The sequence below is a fragment of the Bombina bombina genome, chromosome 1 (assembly GCF_027579735.1).
Source record: "Bombina bombina isolate aBomBom1 chromosome 1, aBomBom1.pri, whole genome shotgun sequence".
Taxonomy (NCBI): Eukaryota; Metazoa; Chordata; class Amphibia; order Anura; family Bombinatoridae; genus Bombina; species Bombina bombina.
Window position 1 is genome coordinate 14,528,816 of NC_069499.1, and position 25,566 is coordinate 14,554,381.

At 40.8% G+C, this 25,566-nt stretch overlaps 1 protein-coding gene across 4 annotated transcripts in view; it reads left to right on the forward strand.

Annotated features, from left to right (window-relative positions):
- Positions 1 to 2,963: 2,963 nt before the first annotated feature.
- CLBA1 (clathrin binding box of aftiphilin containing 1) overlaps positions 2,964 to 25,566 on the forward strand; it is a 66,722-nt gene continuing 44,119 nt past the window's right edge. For 2 of the 4 annotated variants that reach the window (XM_053697209.1, XM_053697229.1), the window contains exons 1-3: positions 2,964 to 3,098; positions 11,639 to 11,710; positions 13,481 to 13,918. In XM_053697209.1, coding sequence (XP_053553184.1) covers positions 13,577 to 13,918 — 342 coding nt within the window. In that variant the 5' untranslated portion in view covers positions 2,964 to 3,098; positions 11,639 to 11,710; positions 13,481 to 13,576. Of the gene's footprint in view, positions 3,143 to 11,348; positions 11,374 to 11,638; positions 11,711 to 13,480; positions 13,919 to 25,566 lie in introns of those variants that run through there. The other 2 variants (XM_053697215.1, XM_053697222.1) reach the window with 2 other exon arrangements.

Genomic DNA, 25,566 nt, shown 5'->3' on the forward strand with positions numbered 1-25,566 from the left:
AAGAACAGTACTACCAAAATACAGCCAATGAAGGGCCTTAGGAAGACTGGGCCAAAGTTGGATTGTAGTATTTGGTTAGGCTAATCATGATGGCCATGTAGACCACCACCACCGAGAGTCCTGGAAGTAACAGGGATGATGAGATGAAAGAGCTAAGAATAGTAGAACTTGAAACAACAGAGTTAGCCATGGGTGTTAGTGCAAAACCGCTTGGCTTTTTTTTGGCTTTGGGTGCGGCTATTCATGCAGGCCATATAGAGCTGACAACATTCGGTGTCGTATCAGCTATTAAACTAATAAGAACAGTACTACCAAAATACAGCCAATGAAGGGCCTTAGGAAGACTGAGCCAAGGTTGGATTGTAGTATTTGGTTAGGCTAATCATGATGGCCATGTAGACCACCATAGTAATAAGAACAGTACTAGCAAAATACAGCCAATGAAGGGCCTTAGGAAGACTGAGCCAAGGTTGGATTGTAGTATTTGGTTAGGCTAATCATGATGGCCATGTAGACCACCACCACCGAGAGTCCTGGAAGTAACAGGGATGATGAGATGAAAGAGCTAAGAATAGTAGAACTTGAAACAACAGAGTTAGCCATGGGTGTTAGTGCAAAACCGCTTGGCTTTTTTTTGGCTTTGGGTGCGGCTATTCATGCAGGCCATATAGAGCTGACAACATTCGGTGTCGTATCAGCTATTAAACTAATAAGAACAGTACTACCAAAATACAGCCAATGAAGGGCCTTAGGAAGACTGAGCCAAGGTTGGATTGTAGTATTTGGTTAGGCTAATCATGATGGCCATGTAGACCACCATAGTAATAAGAACAGTACTAGCAAAATACAGCCAATGAAGGGCCTTAGGAAGACTGAGCCAAGGTTGGATTGTAGTATTTGGTTAGGCTAATCATGATGGCCATGTAGACCACCACCACCGAGAGTCCTGGAAGTAACAGGGATGATGAGATGAAAGTGCTAAGAATTGTACTACTTGAAACAACAGAGTTAGCCATGGGTGTTAATCCAAGACCGCTTGGATTTATTTTTGTATTGGGTGCAGCTAATCCTGCAGGCCATATAGAGCTGACAACATTTGGTGTTGTATCAGCTATAAAAATAATAAGAACTGTACTATCAAAATACAGACAATGAAGGGCCTATGAAGACTGAGCAAAGGTTGGATTGTAGTATTTTGTTCGGCTAATCATGATGGCCATGTAGACCGCCCGTAACAGGGATGAAAGTGCTAAGAATAGTACTAATTGAAAAAACAGAGTTAGCCATGGTGTTAGTCTAAGACCACTCAGCTTTTTTTGGGTTTGGGTGCAGCTAATCATGAAGGACAGATAGACCTGCCACCATTTGGTGTTGTAACAGGTATGAAAATGCAAAGAACAGTACTACATAACACAACCTACTTACCATGGGTCCCAGAACATATGTTTGGTTGTTATATTTTGTAAGGGTAATCATGCAGGCCATATAGACCTCCACCGATAGGGTGAGTATGAGTAACAGCTATTAAAATGCGAAGGACATTACTAATTAACACAACATAGTTACCATGGGTCGCAGACCAAGAGCAGATGTCTTATTATTATATTTTGTATGGGTAATCATCCAGGTCGTATAGACCTCACCAAATAGGGGGAGTTACAGAGATTAAAGTGCTAAGAATGGTAGTACTTAAAACACAACCTCGTTAAAATAGGTAGCAGACCACATGTCTTATTATTATAATTTTTCAGGGTAATCTGGCAGGCCATATAGAACTCCCACGATAGGGGGGGGGGAACAGGGATTAAAGTGCTAAGAAAAGTACTAATTGACACAAGCTAGTTGGGTCCAAGAACGCATGTTTGATTATTAGAATTTATTAGGGTAATTATATATCTAACAAATATATCTATTTCTCTTCTATCGATTCTATCTAACTATCAATCTATGTATATCTATCTATCCTATCTATCACTATCAATCTATCTTCTGTCCGGGATGTTTTGAGACAGCCACTTTGGGAATGTTAGTTGATTTAGACCCATTATGGCTTAAAAGCAGACTCTGCATCAACTATGTAATTTTCCATGGGAGTTTTGCCAGGGATCCCCCTCCAGTATGCGACAGTCCAGGTGTTAGGACCCTTGAAACAACTTTTCCATCACTATTGTGGCCAGAAAGAGTCCTTGTAGGTTTTAAAGTTCGCCTGCCTATTGAATTCAATGGTGGTTCGCGCGTTCGCGAACAATACCGGAAGTTCGAGTCCGCGGTTCGCGAACCGAAAATTTTAGGTTCGCCACATCACTATTTGCATGTGTGCAAGTGTTTGCATGTGTGTGTTTACATGTGCGGATGGGTTTGCACTTGTGTGCGAGTGTGTGCATGTGTGTGAGTGCATGTGTGTGAGTGTGTGCATGTGTGCGAGTGTGTGCATGTGTGTGAGTGTGTGCATGAGTGTGTATGCATGTGTGTGTGTGTTTGCATGTGTTTACATGTGCGTGAGTGTGCGGATGGGTTTGCACATGTGTGCGAGTGTGTGCATGTGTGCGAGTGTGGGTTTGCACATGTGTGAGAGTGTGTGCATGTGTGTGAGAGTGTGTGAGTGTGTTTGTATACGTACGTTTTTAACAGGATACAACAGCAGAAATGCTTTTAAAGCATTTATTTGGATTCAGATCTTTAGCAACACAATGATATTTATATAAACTATCCAGGTATAGAAAACAATAATCTGAATGTTCTGCAGTTGCCTGTATCCTATGAAATACATTGCTCTAGCCTTGATTCACCAAACTTGTGAGACTCTCCAATGAGACAACTGCCTCTGATTTACCTGAGAGTCAGCTATAGGCAACAAATCAGCTGTGTGAGATAACAAGAGAGATCTGTGTCACTGTGCGGCCCTCCCACTGCTCATGTAACACACGCCTTGTGCAACTCTAAGACCTTAGCTTCCGCCCTCTCTCTGGCTTCACAAGAATGAGGAAAGCCTTAGGCTTCAGCTGCTGACCCACATTCATGTAATGCACCCTCTGCAGTCACCTGTGCCACACCTACCTCAGTAACCTACAGGAAGCTCTGTACACCTATGGCTACAGGTAAGTGCTCATCAGTCCTCACCCTGAGCAGCTGGTGAAACAAGGTAAATATTTACTAAACAAACTGAATCTGTAACAATGTTACTAATTCATTAATTAGCGATCACACATGTGGCCATACAGCGTGACAGGTGACCGTTAGAGTTCATATTATTTATTTATTATTAACCCCTTGGTTGACTCTCTCAAGAGCCAAAGCGTTAAATGATGTTGAGAATAGTTATTTAAGGTTTCAGGAAGCAGAACTGATGCTGTTACTGGAAGATTTCTCAATGACAAGGAAGTGGGACACAAAACAGTTTATACAGACAGCTGTGGCACTTTTCACACTGGTTTGAGGGGGGTAGTGGACTCATTAGGTTTGTGACACAGAGCCCTGGTCCCCCTTTGTATACTGTGATCTGAACCCTCCAGAGCAGGCAGAATGTGCTGGTGGTTTATAAATAGTACATCATATGAATTAATAATAATAATGACAATAATATTAATAACAGGGCAGGAAGTTCAGGCTTTTCTGTGTCAGGTTACAGGAGTCTCCCCAGTGGCTCCCAGGTTGCCTGGCAATCTCTGGGCTGGTACTAACATAACTGTAGCTTTAGAACAAGATTTCCTTCTCTTTGTTTTGAAATAGTTTAACCACTTGTGCCCTGTGGGCCTGTGAGAGGGTACTCTGCGCTCACTGATTGGTTTATTCATCTGTGTAAGAAGCACAAACACACACAAATGCAGCAGTGATGTGGTGAGATGTCCCCTGCTAGTGACATTAACCCTTTGTTGCACAGGAAGCTGTCACAGAGCTGTGTGTTATTTATTACATTTTGCTGCTTTTCCTATTTAAGGGGAGATGACCTAATTCCTTAGAGCAGGACCCCTAGGGGTAACAAGCTCTGTGCCTAGGGCTGCAGGATTTGTGGGGGAAGTATATTCTGAGGGCTAGATCTGTGATGTGAAACATTTCACCTGTTCACATTCATTTATTATTATTTAGGGCAGTCTAGCGGGGGTGCACAACCCTCCCGTGTGTATTCTAGTATAAGATAGAGACTGGGTAAGACCTGGAGAATAGTCTAGGGTAGGATAGAAACTGGGTTAGACCTGAAGAATAGGCTAGTATAAGATAGAGACTGGGTTAGACCTGGAGAATAGGCTAGGATGAGATAGAGACTGGGTTAGACCTGGAGAATAGGCTAGTATAAGATAGAGACCGGGTTAGAACTGGAGAATAGGCTAGTATAGAATAGAGACTGGATTGGACCTGGAGAATAGGCTAGTATAAGATAGAGACTGGGTAAGACCTGGAGAATAGGCTAGGATAGAGACTGGGTTACACCTGGAGAATAGGCTAGGATAGAGACTGGGTTAGACCTGGAGAATAGGATATATTAGAGACTGGGTTAGACCTGGAGAATAGGCTAGGATAGAATAGAGACTAGGTTAGACCTGGAGAATAGGCTAGGATAGAATAGAGACTGGGTAAGACCTGGAGAATAGTCTAGTATAAGATAAAGACTGGGCTAGACCTGGAGAATAGGCTAGTATAAGATAGAGACTGGGTAAGACCTGGAGAATAGTCTAGTATAAGATAGAGACTGGGTTAGACCTGGAGAATAGGCTAGTATAAGATAGAGACTGGGTAAGACCTGGAGAATAGGCTAGGATAGAGACTGGGTTACACCTGGAGAATAGGCTAGGATAGAGACTGGGTTAGACCTGGAGAATAGGCTAGTGTAGGATAGAGACTGGGTTAGACCTGGAGAATAGGCTAGGGTAGGATAGAGACTGGGTAAGATCTGGAGAATAGGCTACTATAAGATAGAGACTGGGTTACACCTGGAGAATAGGCTAGGATAGAGACTGGGTTAGACCTGGAGAATAGGCTAGGATAGAATAGAGACTGGGTTAGACCTGGAGAATAGGCTAGTATAAGATAGAGACTGGGTAAGACCTGGAGAACAGTCTAGTATAAGATAGAGACTGGGTTAGACCTGGAGAATAGGCTAGGATAAGATAGAGACTGGGTTAGACCTGGAGAATAGGCTAGTATAAGATAGAGACTGGGTAAGACCTGGAGAATAGGCTAGGATAGAGACTGGGTGAGACCTGGAGAATAGGCTAGGATAGAGACTGGGTTAGACCTGGAGAATAGGCTAGGATAGAATAGAGACTGGGTTAGACCTGGAGAATAGGATAGAATAGAGACTGGGTTAGACCTGGAGAATAGGATAGAATAGAGACTGGGTTAGACCTGGAGAATAGGCTAGGGTAGGATAGAGACTGGGTTAGACCTGGAGAATAGGCTAGGGTAGGATAGAGACTGGGTAAGACCTGGAGAATAGGCTAGTATAAGATAGAGACTGGGTTAGACCTTGAGAATAGGCTAGGATAGAATAGAGACTGGGTTAGACCTGGAGAATAGGATAGAATAGAGACTGGGTTAGACCTGGAGAATAGGCTAGGATAGAATAGAGACTAGGTTAGACCTGGAGAATAGGATAGAATAGAGACTGGGTTAGACCTGGAGAATAGGATAGAATAGAGACTGGGTTAGACCTGGAGAATAGGATAGAATAGAGACTGGGTTAGACCTGGAGAATAGGCTAGGATAAGATAGAGACTGGGTTAGACCTGGAGAATAGGCTAGGATAAGATAGAGACTGTGTTAGACCTGGAGAATAGGCTAGGATAAGATAGGGACTGGGTTAGACCTGGAGAATAGGCTAGAATAAGATAGAGACTGGGTTAGACCTGGAGAATAGGCTAGGATAAGATAGAGACTGGGTTAGACCTGGAGAATAGGCTAGGATAGGATAGAGACTGGGTTAGACCTGGAGAATAGGCTAGGATAAGATAGAGAAAGGTTAGACCTGGAGAATAGGCTAGGATAGAATAGAGACTGGGTTAGACCTGGAGAATAGGCTAGGATAAGATAGAGATTGGGTTAGACCTTGAGAATAGGCTAGGATAAGATAGAGACTGGGTTAGACCTGGAGAATAGGCTAGGATGAGATAGAGACTGGGTTAGACCTGGAGAATAGGCTAGTGTAGGATAGAGACTGGGTTAGACCTGGAGAATAGGCTAGGGTAGGATAGAAACTGGGTTAGACCTGGAGAATATTCTAGTATAAGATAGAGACTGGGTAAGACCTGGAGAATAGTCTAGGGTAGGATAGAAACTGGGTTAGACCTGGAGAATAGGCTAGTATAAGATAGAGACTGGGTTAGACCTGGAGAATAGGCTAGGATGAGATAGAGACTGGGTTAGACCTGGAGAATAGGCTAGTATAAGATAGAGACCGGGTTAGAACTGGAGAATAGGCTAGTATAGAATAGAGACTGGATTGGACCTGGAGAATAGGCTAGTATAAGATAGAGACTGGGTAAGACCTGGAGAATAGGCTAGGATAGAGACTGGGTTACACCTGGAGAATAGGCTAGGATAGAGACTGGGTTAGACCTGGAGAATAGGATATATTAGAGACTGGGTTAGACCTGGAGAATAGGCTAGGATAGAATAGAGACTAGGTTAGACCTGGAGAATTGGCTAGTGTAGGATAGAGACTGGGTTAGACCTGGAGAATAGGCTAGGGTAGGATAGAGACTGGGTAAGATCTGGAGAATAGGCTACTATAAGATAGAGACTGGGTTACACCTGGAGAATAGGCTAGGATAGAGACTGGGTTAGACCTGGAGAATAGGCTAGGATAGAATAGAGACTGGGTTAGACCTGGAGAATAGGCTAGTATAAGATAGAGACTGGGTAAGACCTGGAGAACAGTCTAGTATAAGATAGAGACTGGGTTAGACCTGGAGAATAGGCTAGGATAGAATAGAGACTGGGTTAGACCTGGAGAATAGGATAGAATAGAGACTGGGTTAGACCTGGAGAATAGGATAGAATAGAGACTGGGTTAGACCTGGAGAATAGGCTAGGGTAGGATAGAGACTGGGTTAGACCTGGAGAATAGGCTAGGGTAGGATAGAGACTGGGTAAGACCTGGAGAATAGGCTAGTATAAGATAGAGACTGGGTTAGACCTTGAGAATAGGCTAGGATAGAATAGAGACTGGGTTAGACCTGGAGAATAGGATAGAATAGAGACTGGGTTAGACCTGGAGAATAGGCTAGGATAGAATAGAGACTAGGTTAGACCTGGAGAATAGGATAGAATAGAGACTGGGTTAGACCTGGAGAATAGGATAGAATAGAGACTGGGTTAGACCTGGAGAATAGGATAGAATAGAGACTGGGTTAGACCTGGAGAATAGGCTAGGATAAGATAGAGACTGGTTTAGACCTGGAGAATAGGCTAGGATAAGATAGAGACTGTGTTAGGCCTGGAGAATAGGCTAGGATAAGATAGGGACTGGGTTAGACCTGGAGAATAGGCTAGAATAAGATAGAGATTGGGTTAGACCTGGAGAATAGGCTAGGATAAGATAGAGACTGGGTTAGACCTGGAGAATAGGCTAGGATAGGATAGAGACTGGGTTAGACCTGGAGAATAGGCTAGGATAAGATAGAGAAAGGTTAGACCTGGAGAATAGGCTAGGATAGAATAGAGACTGGGTTAGACCTGGAGAATAGGCTAGGATAAGATAGAGATTGGGTTAGACCTTGAGAATAGGCTAGGATAAGATAGAGACTGGGTTAGACCTGGAGAATAGGCTAGGATGAGATAGAGACTGGGTTAGACCTGGAGAATAGGCTAGGATAGAATAGAGACTGGGTTAGACCTGGAGAATAGGCTAGGGTAGGATAGAAACTGGGTTAGACCTGGAGAATATTCTAGTATAAGATAGAGACTGGGTAAGACCTGGAGAATAGTCTAGGGTAGGATAGAAACTGGGTTAGACCTGGAGAATAGGCTAGTATAAGATAGAGACTGGGTTAGACCTGGAGAATAGGCTAGGATGAGATAGAGACTGGGTTAGACCTGGAGAATAGGCTAGGATGAGATAGAGACTGGGTTAGACCTGGAGAATAGGCTATAATAAGATAGCGACTGATTTAGACCAAGGAGAATAGGCTAGTATAAGATAGAGACTGGGTAAGACCTGGAGAACAGGCTAGTATAAGATAGAGACTGGGTTAGACCTGGAGAATAGGCTATAATAAGATAGAGACTGATTTAGACCAAGGAGAATAGGCTACTATAAGATAGAGACTGGGTTAGACCTGGAGAATAGGCTAGGATAGAGACTGGGTTAGACCTGGAGAATAGGCTAGGATAGAATACAGACTGGGTTAGACCTGGAGAATAGGCTAGTATAAGATAGAGACTGGGTAAGACCTGGAGAATAGTCTAGTATAAGATAGAGACTGGGTAAGACCTGGAGAATAGGCTAGGATAAGATAGAGACTGGGTTAGACCTGAAGAATAGGCTAGTATAAGATAGAGACTGGGTAAGACATGGAGAATAGGCTAGTATAAGATAGAGACTGGGTGAGACCTGGAGAATAGGCTAGTATAAGATAGAGACTGGGCTAGACCTGGAGAATAGGCTAGGATAGAGACTGGGTTAGACCTGGAGAATAGGCTAGGATAGAATAGAGACTGGGTTAGACCTGGAGAATAGGATAGAATAGAGACTGGGTTAGACCTGGAGAATAGGATAGAATAGAGACTGGGTTAGACCTGGAGAATAGGCTAGGATAGAATAGAGACTGGGTTAGACCTGGAGAATAGGCTAGGATAGAATAGAGACTAGGTTAGACCTGGAGAATAGGCTAGTATAACATAGAGACTGGGTAAGACCTGGAGAATAGGGTAGAATAGAGACTGGGTTAGCCTGGAGAATAGGCTAGTATAAGATAGAGACTGGGTTAGACCTGGAGAATAGGCTAGGGTAGGATAGAGACTGGGTTAGACCTGGAGAATAGGCTAGGGTAGGATAGAGACTGGGTAAGACCTGGAGAATAGGCTAGTATAAGATAGAGACTGGGTTAGACCTTGAGAATAGGCTAGGATAGAATAGAGACTGGGTTAGACCTGGAGAATAGGATAGAATAGAGACTGGGTTAGACCTGGAGAATAGGCTAGGATAGAATAGAGACTAGGTTAGACCTGGAGAATAGGATAGAATAGAGACTGGGTTAGCCTGGAGAATAGGCTAGTATAAGATAGAGACTGGGTTAGACCTGGAGAATAGGCTAGGGTAGGATAGAGACTGGGTTAGACCTGGAGAATAGGCTAGGGTAGGATAGAGACTGGGTAAGACCTGGAGAATAGGCTAGTATAAGATAGAGACTGGGTTAGACCTTGAGAATAGGCTAGGATAGAATAGAGACTGGGTTAGACCTGGAGAATAGGATAGAATAGAGACTGGGTTAGACCTGGAGAATAGGCTAGGATAGAATAGAGACTAGGTTAGACCTGGAGAATAGGATAGAATAGAGACTGGGTTAGACCTGGAGAATAGGAAAGAATAGAGACTGGGTTAGACCTGGAGAATAGGATAGAATAGAGACTGGGTTAGACCTGGAGAATAGGCTAGGATAAGATAGAGACTGGTTTAGACCTGGAGAATAGGATAGGATAAGATAGAGACTGCGTTAGACCTGGAGAATAGGCTAGGATAAGATAGGGACTGGGTTAGACCTGGAGAATAGGCTAGAATAAGATAGAGACTGGGTTAGACCTGGAGAATAGGCTAGGATAGGATAGAGACTGGGTTAGACCTGGAGAATAGGCTAGGATAAGATAGAGAAAGGTTAGACCTGGAGAATAGGCTAGGATAGAATAGAGACTGGGTTAGACCTGGAGAATAGGATAGAATAGAGACTGGGTTAGACCTGGAGAATAGGATAGAATAGAGACTGGGTTAGACCTGGAGAATAGGCTAGGATAAGATAGAGACTGGGTTAGACCTGGAGAATAGGCTAGAATAAGATAGAGACTGGGTTAGACCTGGAGAATAGGCTAGAATAAGATAGAGACTGGGTTAGACCTGGAGAATAGGCTAGGATAGGATAGAGACTGGGTTAGACCTGGAGAATAGGCTAGGATAAGATAGAGAAAGGTTAGACCTGGAGAATAGGCTAGGATAGAATAGAGACTGGGTTAGACCTGGAGAATAGGCTAGGATGAGATAGAGACTGGGTTAGACCTGGAGAATAGGCTAGGATAGAATAGAGACTGGGTTAGACCTGGAGAATAGGCTAGGGTAGGATAGAAACTGGGTTAGACCTGGAGAATATTCTAGTATAAGATAGAGACTGGGTTAGACCTGGAGAATAGTCTAGTATAAGATAGAGACTGGGTTAGACGTGGAGAATAGGCTAGGATGAGATAGAGACTGGGTTACACCTGGAGAATAGGCTAGGATGAGATAGAGACTGGGTTAGACCTGGAGAATAGGCTATAATAAGATAGAGACTGATTTAGACCAAGGAGAATAGGCTAGTATAAGATAGAGACTGGGTAAGACCTGGAGAACAGGCTAGTATAAGATAGAGACTGGGTTAGACCTGGAGAATAGGCTATAATAAGATAGAGACTGATTTAGACCAAGGAGAATAGGCTAGTATGAGATAGAGACTGGGTAAGACCTGAAAAACAGGCTAGTATAAGATAGAGACTGGGTAAGACCTGGAGAATATGATAGGATAGAGACTGGGTTAGATCTGGAGAATAGGCTAGGATAGGATAGAGACTGGGTAAGGCCTAGAGACTAGACTAAAATGGGCCTAGAAGATGGACTGGGCCTAGAGATAGAGACTAGTCTAGGACTGGCCTATAGACAGTTAGATCAGGCCTGTACAGGTTATTCCTTGGATTTTTTACTACAATGAGGCTCCTCGGGGTACCATACAGAGTCTAAGGAAATTCTTAGTTTTCCAGTCACCAAGTAACCAGCTGTTTGACTGTACAAGAGTTGCTTTTATGGTGCCCCCCGCCAGCATCAACGCACTTGTGATTTTGGCCAATATCTGCTTATTACTTAGTTGTGGGAGCCTCAGCATTTAAGCATTTTGTTTTTCACTAAAGGTCAGTTGGAAAAGTTTTGGCTAGTTGGAAATTTTGACAGAATGGACTATTTTCTATCAAAATGTATTGTCTTTATACTGGCTATGTAGACAATTTCTATCAAGTATCTCATGTCGCAGTCTCACTATTTTAAAGTTGATGTCGAGGATAAATCATTTTTATTTTTTTAATTTTTCTTATTTGTTTTAATTTTCTTTTATGCCAATGATTCGATCTATGGCGTTTTTTCCGTGATATAGTCGTGTCACAAATAGATTTTATTGGATGGAGGATTTTATCTTATACTGTGTGAGTAATGTTTAATTTACATATAAAAAATGGCTTGTAAAATTTTACATTTTAATTACAGAAAAACAGAAAAAAAGTTAGTGTTTTTGCAACATAAGGTTAAATATTTTGTGGCATTTATGTTTTTAGCTAATTTTCTCAGTAATATCATAAGCACCTTATCTGTTCAATGCTAAATCCTTATCAGCTGTTCTTGAAATGCCACATTCTCAGAACACTGTGTCATATCTAATGTATTTTGCTCTGATTTTCCTCTTTGGTCTAGTGATTCAGTCGTTATGTGAACAGAATGCGGAAAACCTGAAACTGACCGTTAATCTGAGGCTCACCATAAGGAGTAAGTATTAAGCCATTTGTATGTTTGCTAATTTATTCTATACAGTTTTACAGCTGATACAGATGGGACTCGACCGCAGGGGGTTGGCACAGGGCGGCACTGCCTTCAGCTGAGGTTGTCACTTAGAAATAGGGCTGAGAGTGAGTTAATGCCAGTTGCTTTACTGTCTACATAATATGGAGTGGTTTAGCCACAGACACTGTGTAACATTGTTTATATGAGCTCCAGCGTTCGCTGTATTTGTGTTATATTCAGAGAAACAACAGTGGTTACTGGTCTGTAATATTTCATAGGCTCCTCCTGAAGTTCAGTTATGTTGTGTGGCTTGGGAACAAGTGTTCTAGTTACATTAAATAAATTAAGGAACATTCTAGTGCTGTATGATTTTTTATACTATTGACTCCTGCAAAGGGATTACAAATACAGTTAAAGTCTTGCTCAGGAGTCACAAAGAACTGCTGGTCAGCTCATCAGCTGCAGCACTTGCAGCTCTGAACAAGATTTTAACTATGTATTTAAGCCCTGCAAACAGAGTTGAAGCATAGACAGAGCTTTAATTCATGCAGTGTTTGCACTAGAACTGTAATGTGACGTATTTATGACAGTAAATTTACACATTCGTGTTTAAGATTAATTGAAACTCAGTGCATATAATATTAAAGATAAATGTTTGATTAAAGTATATTAAAGGGATATTCTAGTATAAAAAGAGCAGTTATATTTTATTACAACATTTTCATAAACAAATTATTTCATATAACTAACATGTGCTAACAGGTTAAATACATAGTCAAAGCTGTGCTCCTTTGCCACTCAGATAAGGATGCGGCTGGAGAGCAAAAGAGACGAATTCATACGTGCGTATTTACCGATCACTGACCTTATCCTCATCTGAAGCAGAATGGGGGTGTTCCAGGAGTGCAACTTTCTTTATGTATTTAATAATTTTGAAGGTGATTAAAAATATGCTTAAATGAAATGCAGACTTTTGTTTTGTTATGTAGTAATATGTTGGTGCGTTACAAATAAACATGTTATTTTTGTAGGTACCACATTTAAATGCTGCTTTTTAATATGGAGGATAGAAGATTTGTAGTACAATGTCCCTTTAAGAAAGGTTAACAGTATGGGGAGCCCAGTACTAACCCCATATGCAGCACATCCTGTCCTGTAACCCAGAGCACAAAGAGTCTAACCCCAGACTGACCCTTTAGTTTATAATCTCAGCTCATATATCTTGTTATCAAGTTAGTTAGTTACTTGGTTTTGTTTTTATATTATTGTTCAATTTGTACTTTGCTTATATTTTGTTATACCGGACATCTTTATGAAGTCACATGTCAACCTGATGATTGTACTATAATTACCCACAGCTACTGTACACACAGATATAGTCTCTATGGTGCTGGGTGACCTAAGGCTCTCTGCTCTGGTGAGGTGATCTAAGTCTCATCAGTACTGTGAGATCCTCAAAGAATTTCAGAAAGAAAAATGTTACCTTGTGGGCTGTGTATCTGGCTATACAGGTTCTGCCTGTGGTAAAACCTCAATATAATGCTAAAAAAATAGCCCCCACTGTGCGTTATTTCTGTCCCTGCTGGTGAGTCTCTGGATAATTATGCCCTATGTCTAGACAAAGTGAAAACATTTTTTATTCTACAACTCATTGGGTGGAAAAACATTAAAGGGGCATCCTGCAGTACCATAGAACTGGGGGAAACAAAGATACTCAGATTGTGTTTCTTATGATGCTGTAATTTTTCTTTATAGATACAAATACATCTGGTCACAACCACCATTTAATTTTAAGGAGATTCTAATGAACAAATGAAGGAACAATGTCTTTTTCTTAACTCTTGAAGAATTATGAAGGATGAGGATTGCTTAAGTGGGGGCAACTACATGACTTTGTGGGGGATGGAGGAATTTCCACTAGCGGACAATGACAAAGTGTCTACAGAACTGTACGAAGACTGGAACCCAAAGCAAGCGCTTCCAGAGCTCAGCAGTACATGGGGGGATTTTGAGAGTTTTAATGGGTTCACTCCAGACTATGAAGAATTTCCCTACCCAGATGAAGAACTATCAGATACTATTAAATATAGCTCCTTCCATACTCAAAATGTACTTAAAAGCTATAAGGAAGCCGAGAACTGCCGACAAAATGACCCTTACTCCAAATTGAAGATGACTTGTCCGGCAGCCGTGGTGGGTAAATGAGATGGTTTATATGTGCTGATTGGTCACAAAGCTTTACCATGTGACGTAGCATCTTATTCACTTAGTGACATAGTTTAAAGTACAAAAGAACAAGGTAGGGGGGGCAGAGTAATTATAGGACAGGTAATTCCAATACGTTACTTCACTTAAATGAGGTGAAGGGTACAATTAATAATAATATTGACCTTATTAAAATGGGAATTTAATAAGACATCCACGAATGATTATTCATACACAATAACTTAGGCTAAATTTTTAAAAACAGTTCAACCAGGAGGTAATAATAATATTTCTCTTAAAAGTATTATGATACTAGAAGATCAGCCAGCAGTTTAATATTTAATTATATACTAAGCCCTTACAATCTGAGGGCTGAATTTACAATTACTCTTAAAGTATAGAACTGCTGAGCTGAATTAGCGAATAGTAATAATACTAGAGACTTAAGTTTGTGGATGCCGTCTGAATGCAATGAAATGATATACCCTTTTATTTCAGCCAGTCCTGCAGAGTCATGTAAATCCCTTTTTTTACAGAGCTAGACTTCTCACGCTCTATATTGTAACCCTTTTTACAATGAGTTTGCTAGTTGTCAGTAACATGTATGTGTCCTGGGGGAAGTCATCTGTAGTTCCTCCCTTAGAAAGGACTTAATTGCCCACAGAATATTCTGATTAAAAGTAAATATAGAGCAGAGAATCTCAACCATCCATTGGTCTGCAAACATTTTGTCTTTGGGACAGTGTTCTTTAAAACTGAATATGATCCCAATGTCCTATTTTTACTGTTGGAGTGTGTTAAATTGTTTACAAATAGTTTCTTTACCAAGAAACAGGAACAGCAGCAAAAATCATCCTCTGGTGTTGGGAGCGGAGGTCAGCCCATTTAAAAGGGTGTTCCTACGGCACCTTACAATACTATAAGCTCTCTTCAGCTTGTGTGAATATATTGTCACTTAGTCATTCATAGATCATTTGCTGAAGGTGATGAAAGGGTTACATTTCTCTGCTCTGTATTAAACTCTGGAAAAAAAAAATCCCATTGAACTAATGGCAGTAATGCTTAGTAATAGTTAATATAGAACACTGGACACTAGTGAATTATACCAGAAATATTTGTTTAGATTTCAGTTACTAGCTGGTGATTTTATTCATTTATAATCATGATCTCAGAAGGTTAAAGGAAAACTCTCTCTATTGTACAATGTGCACCTGTAATAAAAAGGTTATAGTGATTACAGGAATGCTGCATGCTGGTCCTGAATATGCCGTGATATAACCAACACCTTTTAAAATGTGCCCTCTTTTGTCTCAGTGCGAGGGTCGGGGCTTGTGGGGGGAAAGTTCCATCCTGCTAGGGATGTTTGCTGCTATAGAGGGAAAGGGACCTCATACAGTAAATACCTACGTGTGCTCATTTACAGATGCTGCAGTATAGTGCACATCATTGTTTCTCAGCCTTAAAGGGGCAGTAAACCTAGCAAATGATGTTATATAATTCTGCACATAGTGCAGAATTATATAACATTATCTTAGCCAAACTTTATTCAACATAATAATGCCGGTGAAATTTGATTAACCCCTTAATGACCACAGCACTTTTCCATTTTCTGTCCGTTTGGGACCAAGGCTATTTTTACATTTTTGCGGTCTTTGTGTTTAGCTGTAATTTCCCTCTTACTCATTTACTGTACCCACACATATTATATACCGTTTTTCTCGCCTTTAAATGGACTTTCTAAAGATACCATTATTTTCATCATATCTTATAATTTACTATAAAAAAAATTATAAAATATGAGGAAAAAATGGAAAAAAACACACTTTTTCTAACTTTGACCCCCAAAATCTGTTACACATCTACAACCACCAAAAAACACCCATGCTAAATAGTTTCTAAATTTTGTCCAGAGTTTATAAATACCCAATGTTTACATCTTCTTTGCTTTTTTGTAAGTTATAGGGCCATAAATATAAGTAGCACTTTGCTATTTCCAAACCACTTTTTTTCAAAATAAGCGCTAGTTACATTGGAACACTGATATCTTTCAGGAATCCCTGAATATCCCTTGACATGTATATATATTTTTTTAGAAGACATCCCAAAGTATTGATCTAGGCCCATTTTGGTATATTTCATGCCACCATTTCACCGCCAAATGCGATCAAATAAAAAAAAAAAGTAAAATTTTTCCAAATTTTAGGTTTCTCACTGAAATCATTAACAAACATTTTGTGCAATTATGGCACAAATGGTTGTAAATGCTTCTCTGGGATCCCCTTTGTTCAGAAATAGCAGACATATATCGCTTTGGCGTTGTTTTTAAGTAATTAGAAGTCCGCTAAATGCTGCTGCACACCACAAGTGTATTATGCTCAGCAGTGCAGGGGTTAATTAGGGAACTTGTAGGGAGCTTGTAGGGTTAATTTTAGCTTTAGTGTAGTGTAGTAGACAACCCCAAGTATTGATCTAGGCCCATTTTGTTATATTTCAGGCCACCATTTCACCGCCAAATACGATTAAATTAAAAAAAATAGTCAACTTTTTCACAAACTTTAGGTTTCTCACTGAAATTATTTAGAAACAACTTGTGCAATTATGGTACAAATGGTTGTAAATGATTCTCTGGGATCCCCTTTGTTCAGAAATAGCAGACTTATATGGCTTTGGTGTTGCTTTTTGGTAATTAAAAGGCCGCTAAATGCCACTGCCCACAAAACGTGAATTATGCCCAGCAGTGAAGGGGTTAATTAGGTAGCTTGTAGGGAGCTTGCAGGGTTAATTTTAGCTTTAGTGTAGAGATCAGCTTCCCACCTGACACATCAGACCCCCTGATCCCTCCCATAGAGCTCTCTTCCCTCCCCCACCCCACAATTGTCCCCGCCATCTTAAGTACTGGCAGAAAGTCTGCCAGTACTAAAATAAAAGGTTTGTTTTTTTTACTTTTTTCTTTTTAAAGCATATTTACATATGCTGCTGTGTAGGATCCCCCCTTAGCCCCCAACATCTCTGATCCCCCCCAAAACAGCTCTCTACTCCCCCCCCCCACTGCCTTATTGGGGGCCATCTTGGGTACTGGCAGCTGTCTGCCAGTACCCAGTTTGCATATAAAAATGTTTTTTTACAATTTATTTTAGTTTTTTCTGTAGTGTAGCTCTCCCCCCCCCCCAGATCAATCCCCCACCCCCTCCCAGATCCCTTAGATGATTTCCATTAGTTTTTTTTTATTTTATTTTTTACAATAATATCAAAATAGTTTCTGTAGTGTAAGCGGTTCCCACCCGCTCCCTCCCCGTGCACGCGCCCTCCCGCCGCGCGCGTGCGCACCCCCGGCGATCCCGCCCCCCTCTCTGACTAAGAAGCCATCGATGGCCGCCCACCCACCTCCCATTTACGCTCCCACCCACCAACGAATGCGGCCATCGATGTCCGGTGCAGAGAGGGCCACAGAGTGGCTCTCTCTGCACCGGAGGGGCAAAAATTGTTATTGCATAATGCCTCGATATCGAGGCATCCTGCAATAACCGGAAAGCAGCTGGAAGTGATCAGGATCGCTTCCAGCTGCTTTCCAAACCGAGGACGTGCAGGGTACGTTCTTGGTCGTTAAGTGACTTTTTTAAGAGGACGTACCCTGCACGTCCTCGGTCGTTAAGGGGTTAAAAAAAGAGGGTTTTTCAGACCGCTGCTCTGGTTTTCCCCCTGAGCGCATCTGGGCAGCTGTCTAGTCACAGCCCGGCCTGATTGCGCCATTACACTCAATGCAGCTCGCTCCCGCTATCAGACAGATGTGCAGAATTATATAACATTATTTTCTAGGTTTACTGCCCCTTTAAGTACCCCCAACAGGCCAGGTTTTCATTATAGCTGAACCAGTACACTGGTGACATAATCAGCTGATGGGTGAGAGCAGGTTAGTAACCATGGTTACTGATCAGCTCATTACTTCACCTGTGCACTGGTTCAGCTTTAATGAAAACCTGGCCTGTTGGTGATACTTGAAGACCGCAATTGAGAAACACGGGTGCACGTGATACATGCACACTCCTGAGTTACCTAGGTATCTTATTCAACAAAGAATAATTTTGATAATAGAAGTAAATTGGAAAGTTGTTTAAAATTGTATATATATAAAAGTGTAAACCAATCACAAAAAATGTGATAGCGTGATAATCAAAAGCTATGAAAATAGCAAATATTTCAACAAATAATCCAAGGATCTAAATATATAACATAATAAAAAGGATATGTCCAATAAGTAGTGCAATCAAAATCCGGTGATCTTCAAAAACATATCCTTTTTATTATGTTATATATTTAGATCCTTGGATCATTTGTTAAAATTGTGTGCTCTATTGGAATCCTAAAAGCTAAATACTGACTTCCACAACCCTTGTAAAGCTCATCCAGCAATTCTGCAACTTGTAAAGCTCATCAGCAATCTGCAACTTGTAAAGCTCATCAGCAATCTGCAACTTGTAAAGCTCATCAGCAATCTGCAACTTGTAAAGCTCATCAGCAATTCTGCTACTTGTAAAGCTCATCAGCAATTTTGCAACTTGTAAAGCTCATCAGCAATTCTGCAACTTGTAAAGATCATCAGCAATTCTGCAACATGTAGCAGGGAAATAATCTCCAAGAGTGTATTAATAGCTGAGACCCCTGCCGGATATATTCATTCAGTCAGTGTTAATTGGCTGCTGTGATGTGAAGTCGTTTGGAAATCCCTACTAGTATTTTATATCAATATAGATAGATAGTCCAATTCGAAGTACTGTGACAGCAACATAAAAAATTTCCAAAAAAGCTTTGAGGGGTTATCCGATAAAAATACAGCAGCAACGTTTCAGACTCTAACTGTCCTTAGCCATATAAATATTTTTTGGCCCTTAGAGTCAGTGTTGCGTTAAGCAGTTATATAAGGTCAGTAAATGAACTATCATGAGGAAGACTAATTTTATCCCAAGCACAATGATGTTTTCACATATTTATATTCTGTATATTTGTCTGCCGCACTATTTTTGGTAATTATTTAAAGAAAAAAGAATATTCGGGGAACATTTACATTTGTTTTGTTAAACATATGTAAATGTTCATTTGCTATAGGTGAAAAAGTTCAGTACAGGTGAATTCTGTAAGAAAAAGGCAGAACCTGGAAGACCCAGGGAGTTGACATCTGCCTCCCATAGAATGTAATGAAGCTCTCTGGGATACAAAATCATCACAGGGGAGTGTGAGGTTACCAAGGGAGAACCTGGCACTGATCTAAAGTCTGTTTATAGAAAATACAAATTAGACTGAAATATTTTCACTACAATTTAACTTGCTTTTGCTTCTAGTATTGTGAACTTTAAACAAGCTTTGCCTGCATGCAGCTGGCAGATAAATCCGATAACTAGCGCTGCGGAATCTGTTGGCGCTCTACAAATAACTGTTAATAATAATAATATCATCACACAACCAGAGAGTAGCGGCGCGCTCTGCCTTACCCTTCACTGCTTCCTTAGGCATCCCTAGAGGACAGTATATTAGGGCCAAGAGAAACTGCACTAGTGTAGGTAAGTATTTAACACAAGCAGATATGATCACAAAACGCCTAAAGGATAGGGGATATGATGAAAACACTCTAAGTAAAGCCCATAAAGAAGTGGATATATTATCCAGAAATGAACTGTTGAAGCATAAAACCCAACAGGGCAAGGAGACACTATAGGGAATCCCATAACTCTGATTCCAACTTATTAACTGTTCAAGCGATTGATCATGTTCCTATATGGAAAAGAGGGGGTGACAGAGAGGAAAAATTAAATCTGAGAGAGATATTTTGGATTTTTACCCTGAATATCTCTATACCACATGGTCTAAATTTCAGAAGAGATATTGACTTATGTGTATAGTCCTTGGTAGAAATTCTGGTGAGCGTTATTGAAGTAGACAACAATAATACAATTTATATAATATTAAATAAGGTTAAAAAACATACAGCTAGATTATGAGTTTTGCGTTATGAGTGAAAAAGTATTGTTATGCTTCATAACGCTGCTTTTTCCCTAACGCCGCTATTACAAGTCTTGTAGATATAGAAGTACCGCACACCTTTTTGGCCGTCACGCAACGTCAGTACCGCACTTTTTAAAAAAAGTCCTTTTTCAATCAGACTCCCATAGCGCCGGCATTACGAGTTTGCCTGGGAGGCCAAAAAGTGAGAGGTACACCCTATACTGACAAGAATCGTACGGCCATCTAAAGTCAGTAGTTATGGGTTTTATGCTACAGATTTGTAAAGTAAAACTCATAACTAAAGTGTCACAAAGTAAACTAACACCCATAAACTACCTATTAACCACTAAACCACAAGCCCCCCACAACGAAATATACTAAAATAAATTATTAACCCCTAAACCTCTGACCTCCCACATCACTAACTCTACATAAATATATTAACCCCTAACCCTAACGTAACCTTAAGTCTAACCCTAAACCTAACACCCCCTAGTGACTTCGCCGGCTGGATGAGGATGGATGTCCGGACTTCGATAACTGTAAGTGGATCGTCGGGGGTTAGTGTTTTTTTTGGGTGTTTTTTTTTTTTTTTAGCTTAGGGTTTGGGCAATGTAAAAGAGCTAAATGTCCTTTTAAGGGCAATGCCCATCCAAATGCCCTTTTCAGGGCAATGGTTAGCTTAGGTTTATTTAGATAGGTTTTACTGTTGGGGGGTGTTTGTATTTTGGCTAGGGTTTTTTTATTTTGGGAGGGCTTTTTTATTTTGATAGGGCTATTAGATTAACCTTTTAACGCCGTTATGCCGTTCCATTCCGTCATAATTACACTGGGCTTTAGAGCCGTTATGACGGAATAGAACGGCATAACGGTTTTCAGCTCCTGTGCCCCCTCCGTTATTTTGTTTGTTGTGGATCCGGTTGGGGGATGTGCCTAGCACCTCTGGCACTCCCCCAGGATCCAATCAGCATGGAGGGGGTGTATCGATTGTCCCCTGTAACACTGTAGCAGCCAATGAGTGGAATCATTGGCTGTTACAAGTGTATCCGCTTCCTCTCTGCTCTCAGTGCGATCTGAGAGAGAGAGGAAGACAGTTTAGTGTTGGTGTGTGCTGCAGAAAGCTAGAGAGGGAGAAAAAATATAGTTACAAACAATATATATATTTTTTTTGCTGCTGATCACAGAGCTGCTACTGTGATCAGCCTAATATAACTTGCTTAGCCTGTTAGGGCTTTGATCAGTGTTGATCAAAAGCGTTGGGGGTTTATTTGTGGGGGTTACAAATATATATATATATTGTTTTTGCTGCTGATCACTGAGCTGCTACTGTGATCAGCCTAATATCACAGTGATCAGCCTGTCAGGGCTTTGATCAGTGCCCAAAAGTTTATTTGTGGGGATCTTTAGTTATTATTAACCCCTTCCCTGCTGTTCCCAATCACTACCCTTCCCAGTTCCTTTTTTTTTTTAGTTTATAAAAAAAAAAAAAAAAAAAAATATATATAAAGAAAAAATCATAATTTAAAAAAAAAAAAAAAAGGGAATAGGGTGGGTGGGAATAGGTGGGTGGTAATTGGGAGGTGGTAATTGGGGTGGTTTAGTGGGATTTTGGGGAAGGTGAAGTGGTAATTGGTGGTGGTGAAGTGGTACTTTGTACTGAAAAAAATCCCTTATGGCACGCTATTCAGCAGAAGAGGCTTATGCCATTCTTGCCGCAGATTCAGGGAGTGAAACCATCTCTGCTCTGTCTGACAGCGCAACCCTTACGGCATCAGATATAGAGCCCCTGAGTGATACATCTGATGCTGGTGCTCCCTGCCCGCCACCTAAAAGGAGGCGTCGCACAAATGACCAAAATTGGATACCCCCAAATTTCACTGCCCCAGAAATGCCAGAATTTACTGAGACTCCTGGCATAACAAGTGATGTTCCAGTATGTGAGCCAATAAACTATATGTCACTGATTCTGACAGATGCTATGTTTGAGCATATAGTTGCTCAAACAAATTTATATGCCAGCCAGTATCTGTCCAAAAATCCCCAATCTCTGTATGTCAGAAAAAATACCTGGCATCCCACTGACATACCAGAGATTAAAAAGTTTTGGGCCCTGACATTAATAATGGGGATTGTGAAGAAACCCAGCATTCGTTCATACTGGAGCCAGAACCCCATCCTGGCTACCCCTCTTTTTCCAGGGGTTATGAAGAGGGACAGATATGAACAATTGCTGCGGTTTCTCCATTTTAATGATAATACCAAGTGCCCCCCCAAAAATGACCCCCTGCATGACAGGTTATATAAACTAAGGCCCCTGATAAGCCACCTGTCCCAAAAATTTAAAGAAGTTTACATACCTGAGCAGGACATTTGCATTGATGAGTCCCTCATGAAATTTAAGGGGAGATTGCTTTTCAAGCAATATATACCATCCAAGAGGTCCCGCTATGGGGTAAAATTTTATAAGCTCTGTGAATGCAGTACTGGGTATACCTGGGCATTTCGCATCTACCAGGGAAAGGATAGCCACTTGGATCCACCTGGCTGCCCAGATTCAGTTGGCACAAGTGGGAAAATTGTGTGGGATCTCCTACTACCCCTGCTAAATAAAGGGTACCATTTGTGGCTCGATAATTTTTACACCAGCACAGAGCTATTAAAATTTTTGTTTTATTTTGAAACCGTGGCCTGTGGCACAACAAGAAAAAATCGCAAAGGTTTCCCCCAGAAGCTGACATATGGAAAAAAAAGTAGGGGCACAACGTCAGCTTTACGCCACAATGAGCTACTGGCCCTTCGGTACACTGATAAAAAAGATGTGTACATGCTCTCCACAATGCACAATGAAGCTACAGTGCCAGTGTCTGTGAAGGGAAGATCTGCACAGATCCGAAAGCCAAAGTGCATTGTGGAGTACAACAAAAACATGGGGGGGGTAGATTTAGCTGACCGGTGCCTGCAGCCATATCTAATTCAAAGAAAAACTAGAACTTGGTACAAAAAAGTAGCCTTTTATATTATGCAGATCGCAGTATATAATGCATATGTGCTGTACAAAAAAACAGGCACAGGGAAAACTTATACTTTTTTGGAATTTGTGTTAAATGTAACATCTGATATTTTGTTTAACCAGACCCCTAATCCTCCCACTGTTCAATCTGAAAATGTTGAGCGACTCTGTGGCAGGCATTTTCCCACTAGGATCCCCCCCACTGCCTGCAAATTAACACCCCAGAAAAGATGCAGAGTCTGCTATAAAAAAGGAGGGAGGAGGGATTCTAGTTACCATTGCCCTGACTGCCCCTCTCAACCTGGCCTCTGTATCACTGATTGCTTTCGAATATATCACACAGAGTTAAACTTTTAATTTGAAAGCAATCTGTATGTGTTCCTAATTTATTTTATTTTATTATTCTGTATTCCTAACTTCATAAATCCCCTGACCTTGTCCTGTCCCTTTATAAGTTAAGCCCATCCACTCTAAGGCCATTATAAGTTATACAAAACAACTAAAATACTCCTTTTAGAATATCCTGAGTTATCTACTTTTGCAAATGGTATGTCATGAGGGGGGTAATTTTCATTCCTGGGCTGCCATACTGTCTCAAAGGCAACATAGGGCCAGAAAATCAATGTGCCAAATTTCTATGCAGACCCTATATTGGGCCCTGTAACTTCCTAAAACCACATAAAACCTGTGCATAGGGGGTATTGTTGCACTCATGGGAGATCACTGAACACAGATATGGGTGTATTATAGCAGTAAAAAATATAATGATGTTGATCTAAATAGAAAACATGCAAAGTCTGTGTGAAAAAAGCAAATAAAAAAATATGACCACTAAATTTGACCAGGTTTTGTGACTAAGTGGCTACAAAAAAAGACTAAACATAGTCCTTTTTTAATACCCTGGGTTGTCTACTTTTGCAAATGGTATGCCATGGTGGGGTAATTTTCATTCCTGCGCTGCCATACTGTCTCAAAGGCAACAAAGGTCCATAAAATCAATATGCCCAATTTCCATGCAAATTGGCAGACCCTATATTGGGCACTGTAACTTCCTAAAACCACATAAAACCTGTACATAGGGGGTATTGTTGTACTCATGGGACATCGCTGAACACAAAGATGGGTGTATTATAGCAGTAAAACATAAAAGGATGATATAAACAGCAAAAAGGCAGTGTTTTTGTGATAAACTAAAACTGAAATATGAACATTACCTTTGGCCAGATGTTGTGACTAAGTGGCTACAAACAAAGACTAAACATAGTCCTTTTTCAATACCCTGGGTTGTCTACTTTTATAAATGGTATGCCACGATGGGGTAATTTTCATTCCTGGGCTGCTATAATGTCTCAAAGAGGACAAAGGCCCATAAAATGAATGTGCCAATTTTCTATGTAAATGGGCAGATCCCATATTTGGCCCTGTAACATCTGTAAACCCCATAAAACCTGTACATGGGGGGTACTGTTTTACTCTTAGGACATTGACAAACACAAATATGTGTGTTTTATAGCAGCAAAACATAAAAGGTTGATGACAGAAACAGCCAAAGGGCAGTGTTTGTGCAAAAAACGCATACAAAAAAAAGGAGCACTACATTTGGCCAGGTGTTGTGACTAAGGGGCTTCACAAAAATATGTGACATGGGCCTTTTGAAATACCCTAGGGTGTCTTCTTTTGAAAATGGTATGCCATGATGGGGTAATTTTCATTCCTGGGCTGCTATAATGTCTCAAAGAGGACATAGGCACAGAAAATTAAGGTGCCAAATTTCCATGCATAAAAACTGAAATGGGCAGACCCCATATTTGGTCCTGTAACTTCTGTAAACCCCATAAAACCTGTACATGGGGGGTACTGTTTTACTCGTAGGACCTTGACAAACACTAATATGTGTGTTTTATAGCAGCAAAACATAAAAGGTTGATGACAGAGACAGCCAAAGTGCAGTGTTTGTGCAAAAAACGCATGCAAAAAAAATCACCATTACATTTGGCCAGGTGTTGTGACTAAGGGGCTTCACAAAAATATGTGACATGGGCCTTTTGAAATACCCTAGGGTGTCTTCTTTTGAAAATGGTATGCCATGATGGGGTAATTTTCATTCCTGGGCTGCTATAACGTCTTAAAGAGGACATAGGCACAGAAAATTAAGGTGCCAAATTTCCATGCATAAAAACTGAAATGGGCAGACCCCATATTTGGCCCTGTAACTTCTGTAAACCCCATAAAACCTGTACATGGGGGGTACTGTTTTACTCGTAGGACCTTGACAAACACTAATATGTGTGTTTTATAGCAGCAAAACATAAAAGGTTGATGACAGAGACAGCCAAAGTGCAGTGTTTGTGCAAAAAACGCATGCAAAAAAAATCACCATTACATTTGGCCAGGTGTTGTGACTAAGGGGCTTCACAAAAATATGTGACATGGGCCTTTTGAAATACCCTAGGGTGTCTTCTTTTGAAAATGGTATGCCATGATGGGGTAATTTTCATTCCTGGGCTGCTATAATGTCTCAAAGAGGACATAGGCACAGAAAATTAAGGTGCCAAATTTCCATGCATAAAAACTGAAATGGGCAGACCCCATATTTGGCCCTGTAACTTCTGTAAACCCCATAAAACCT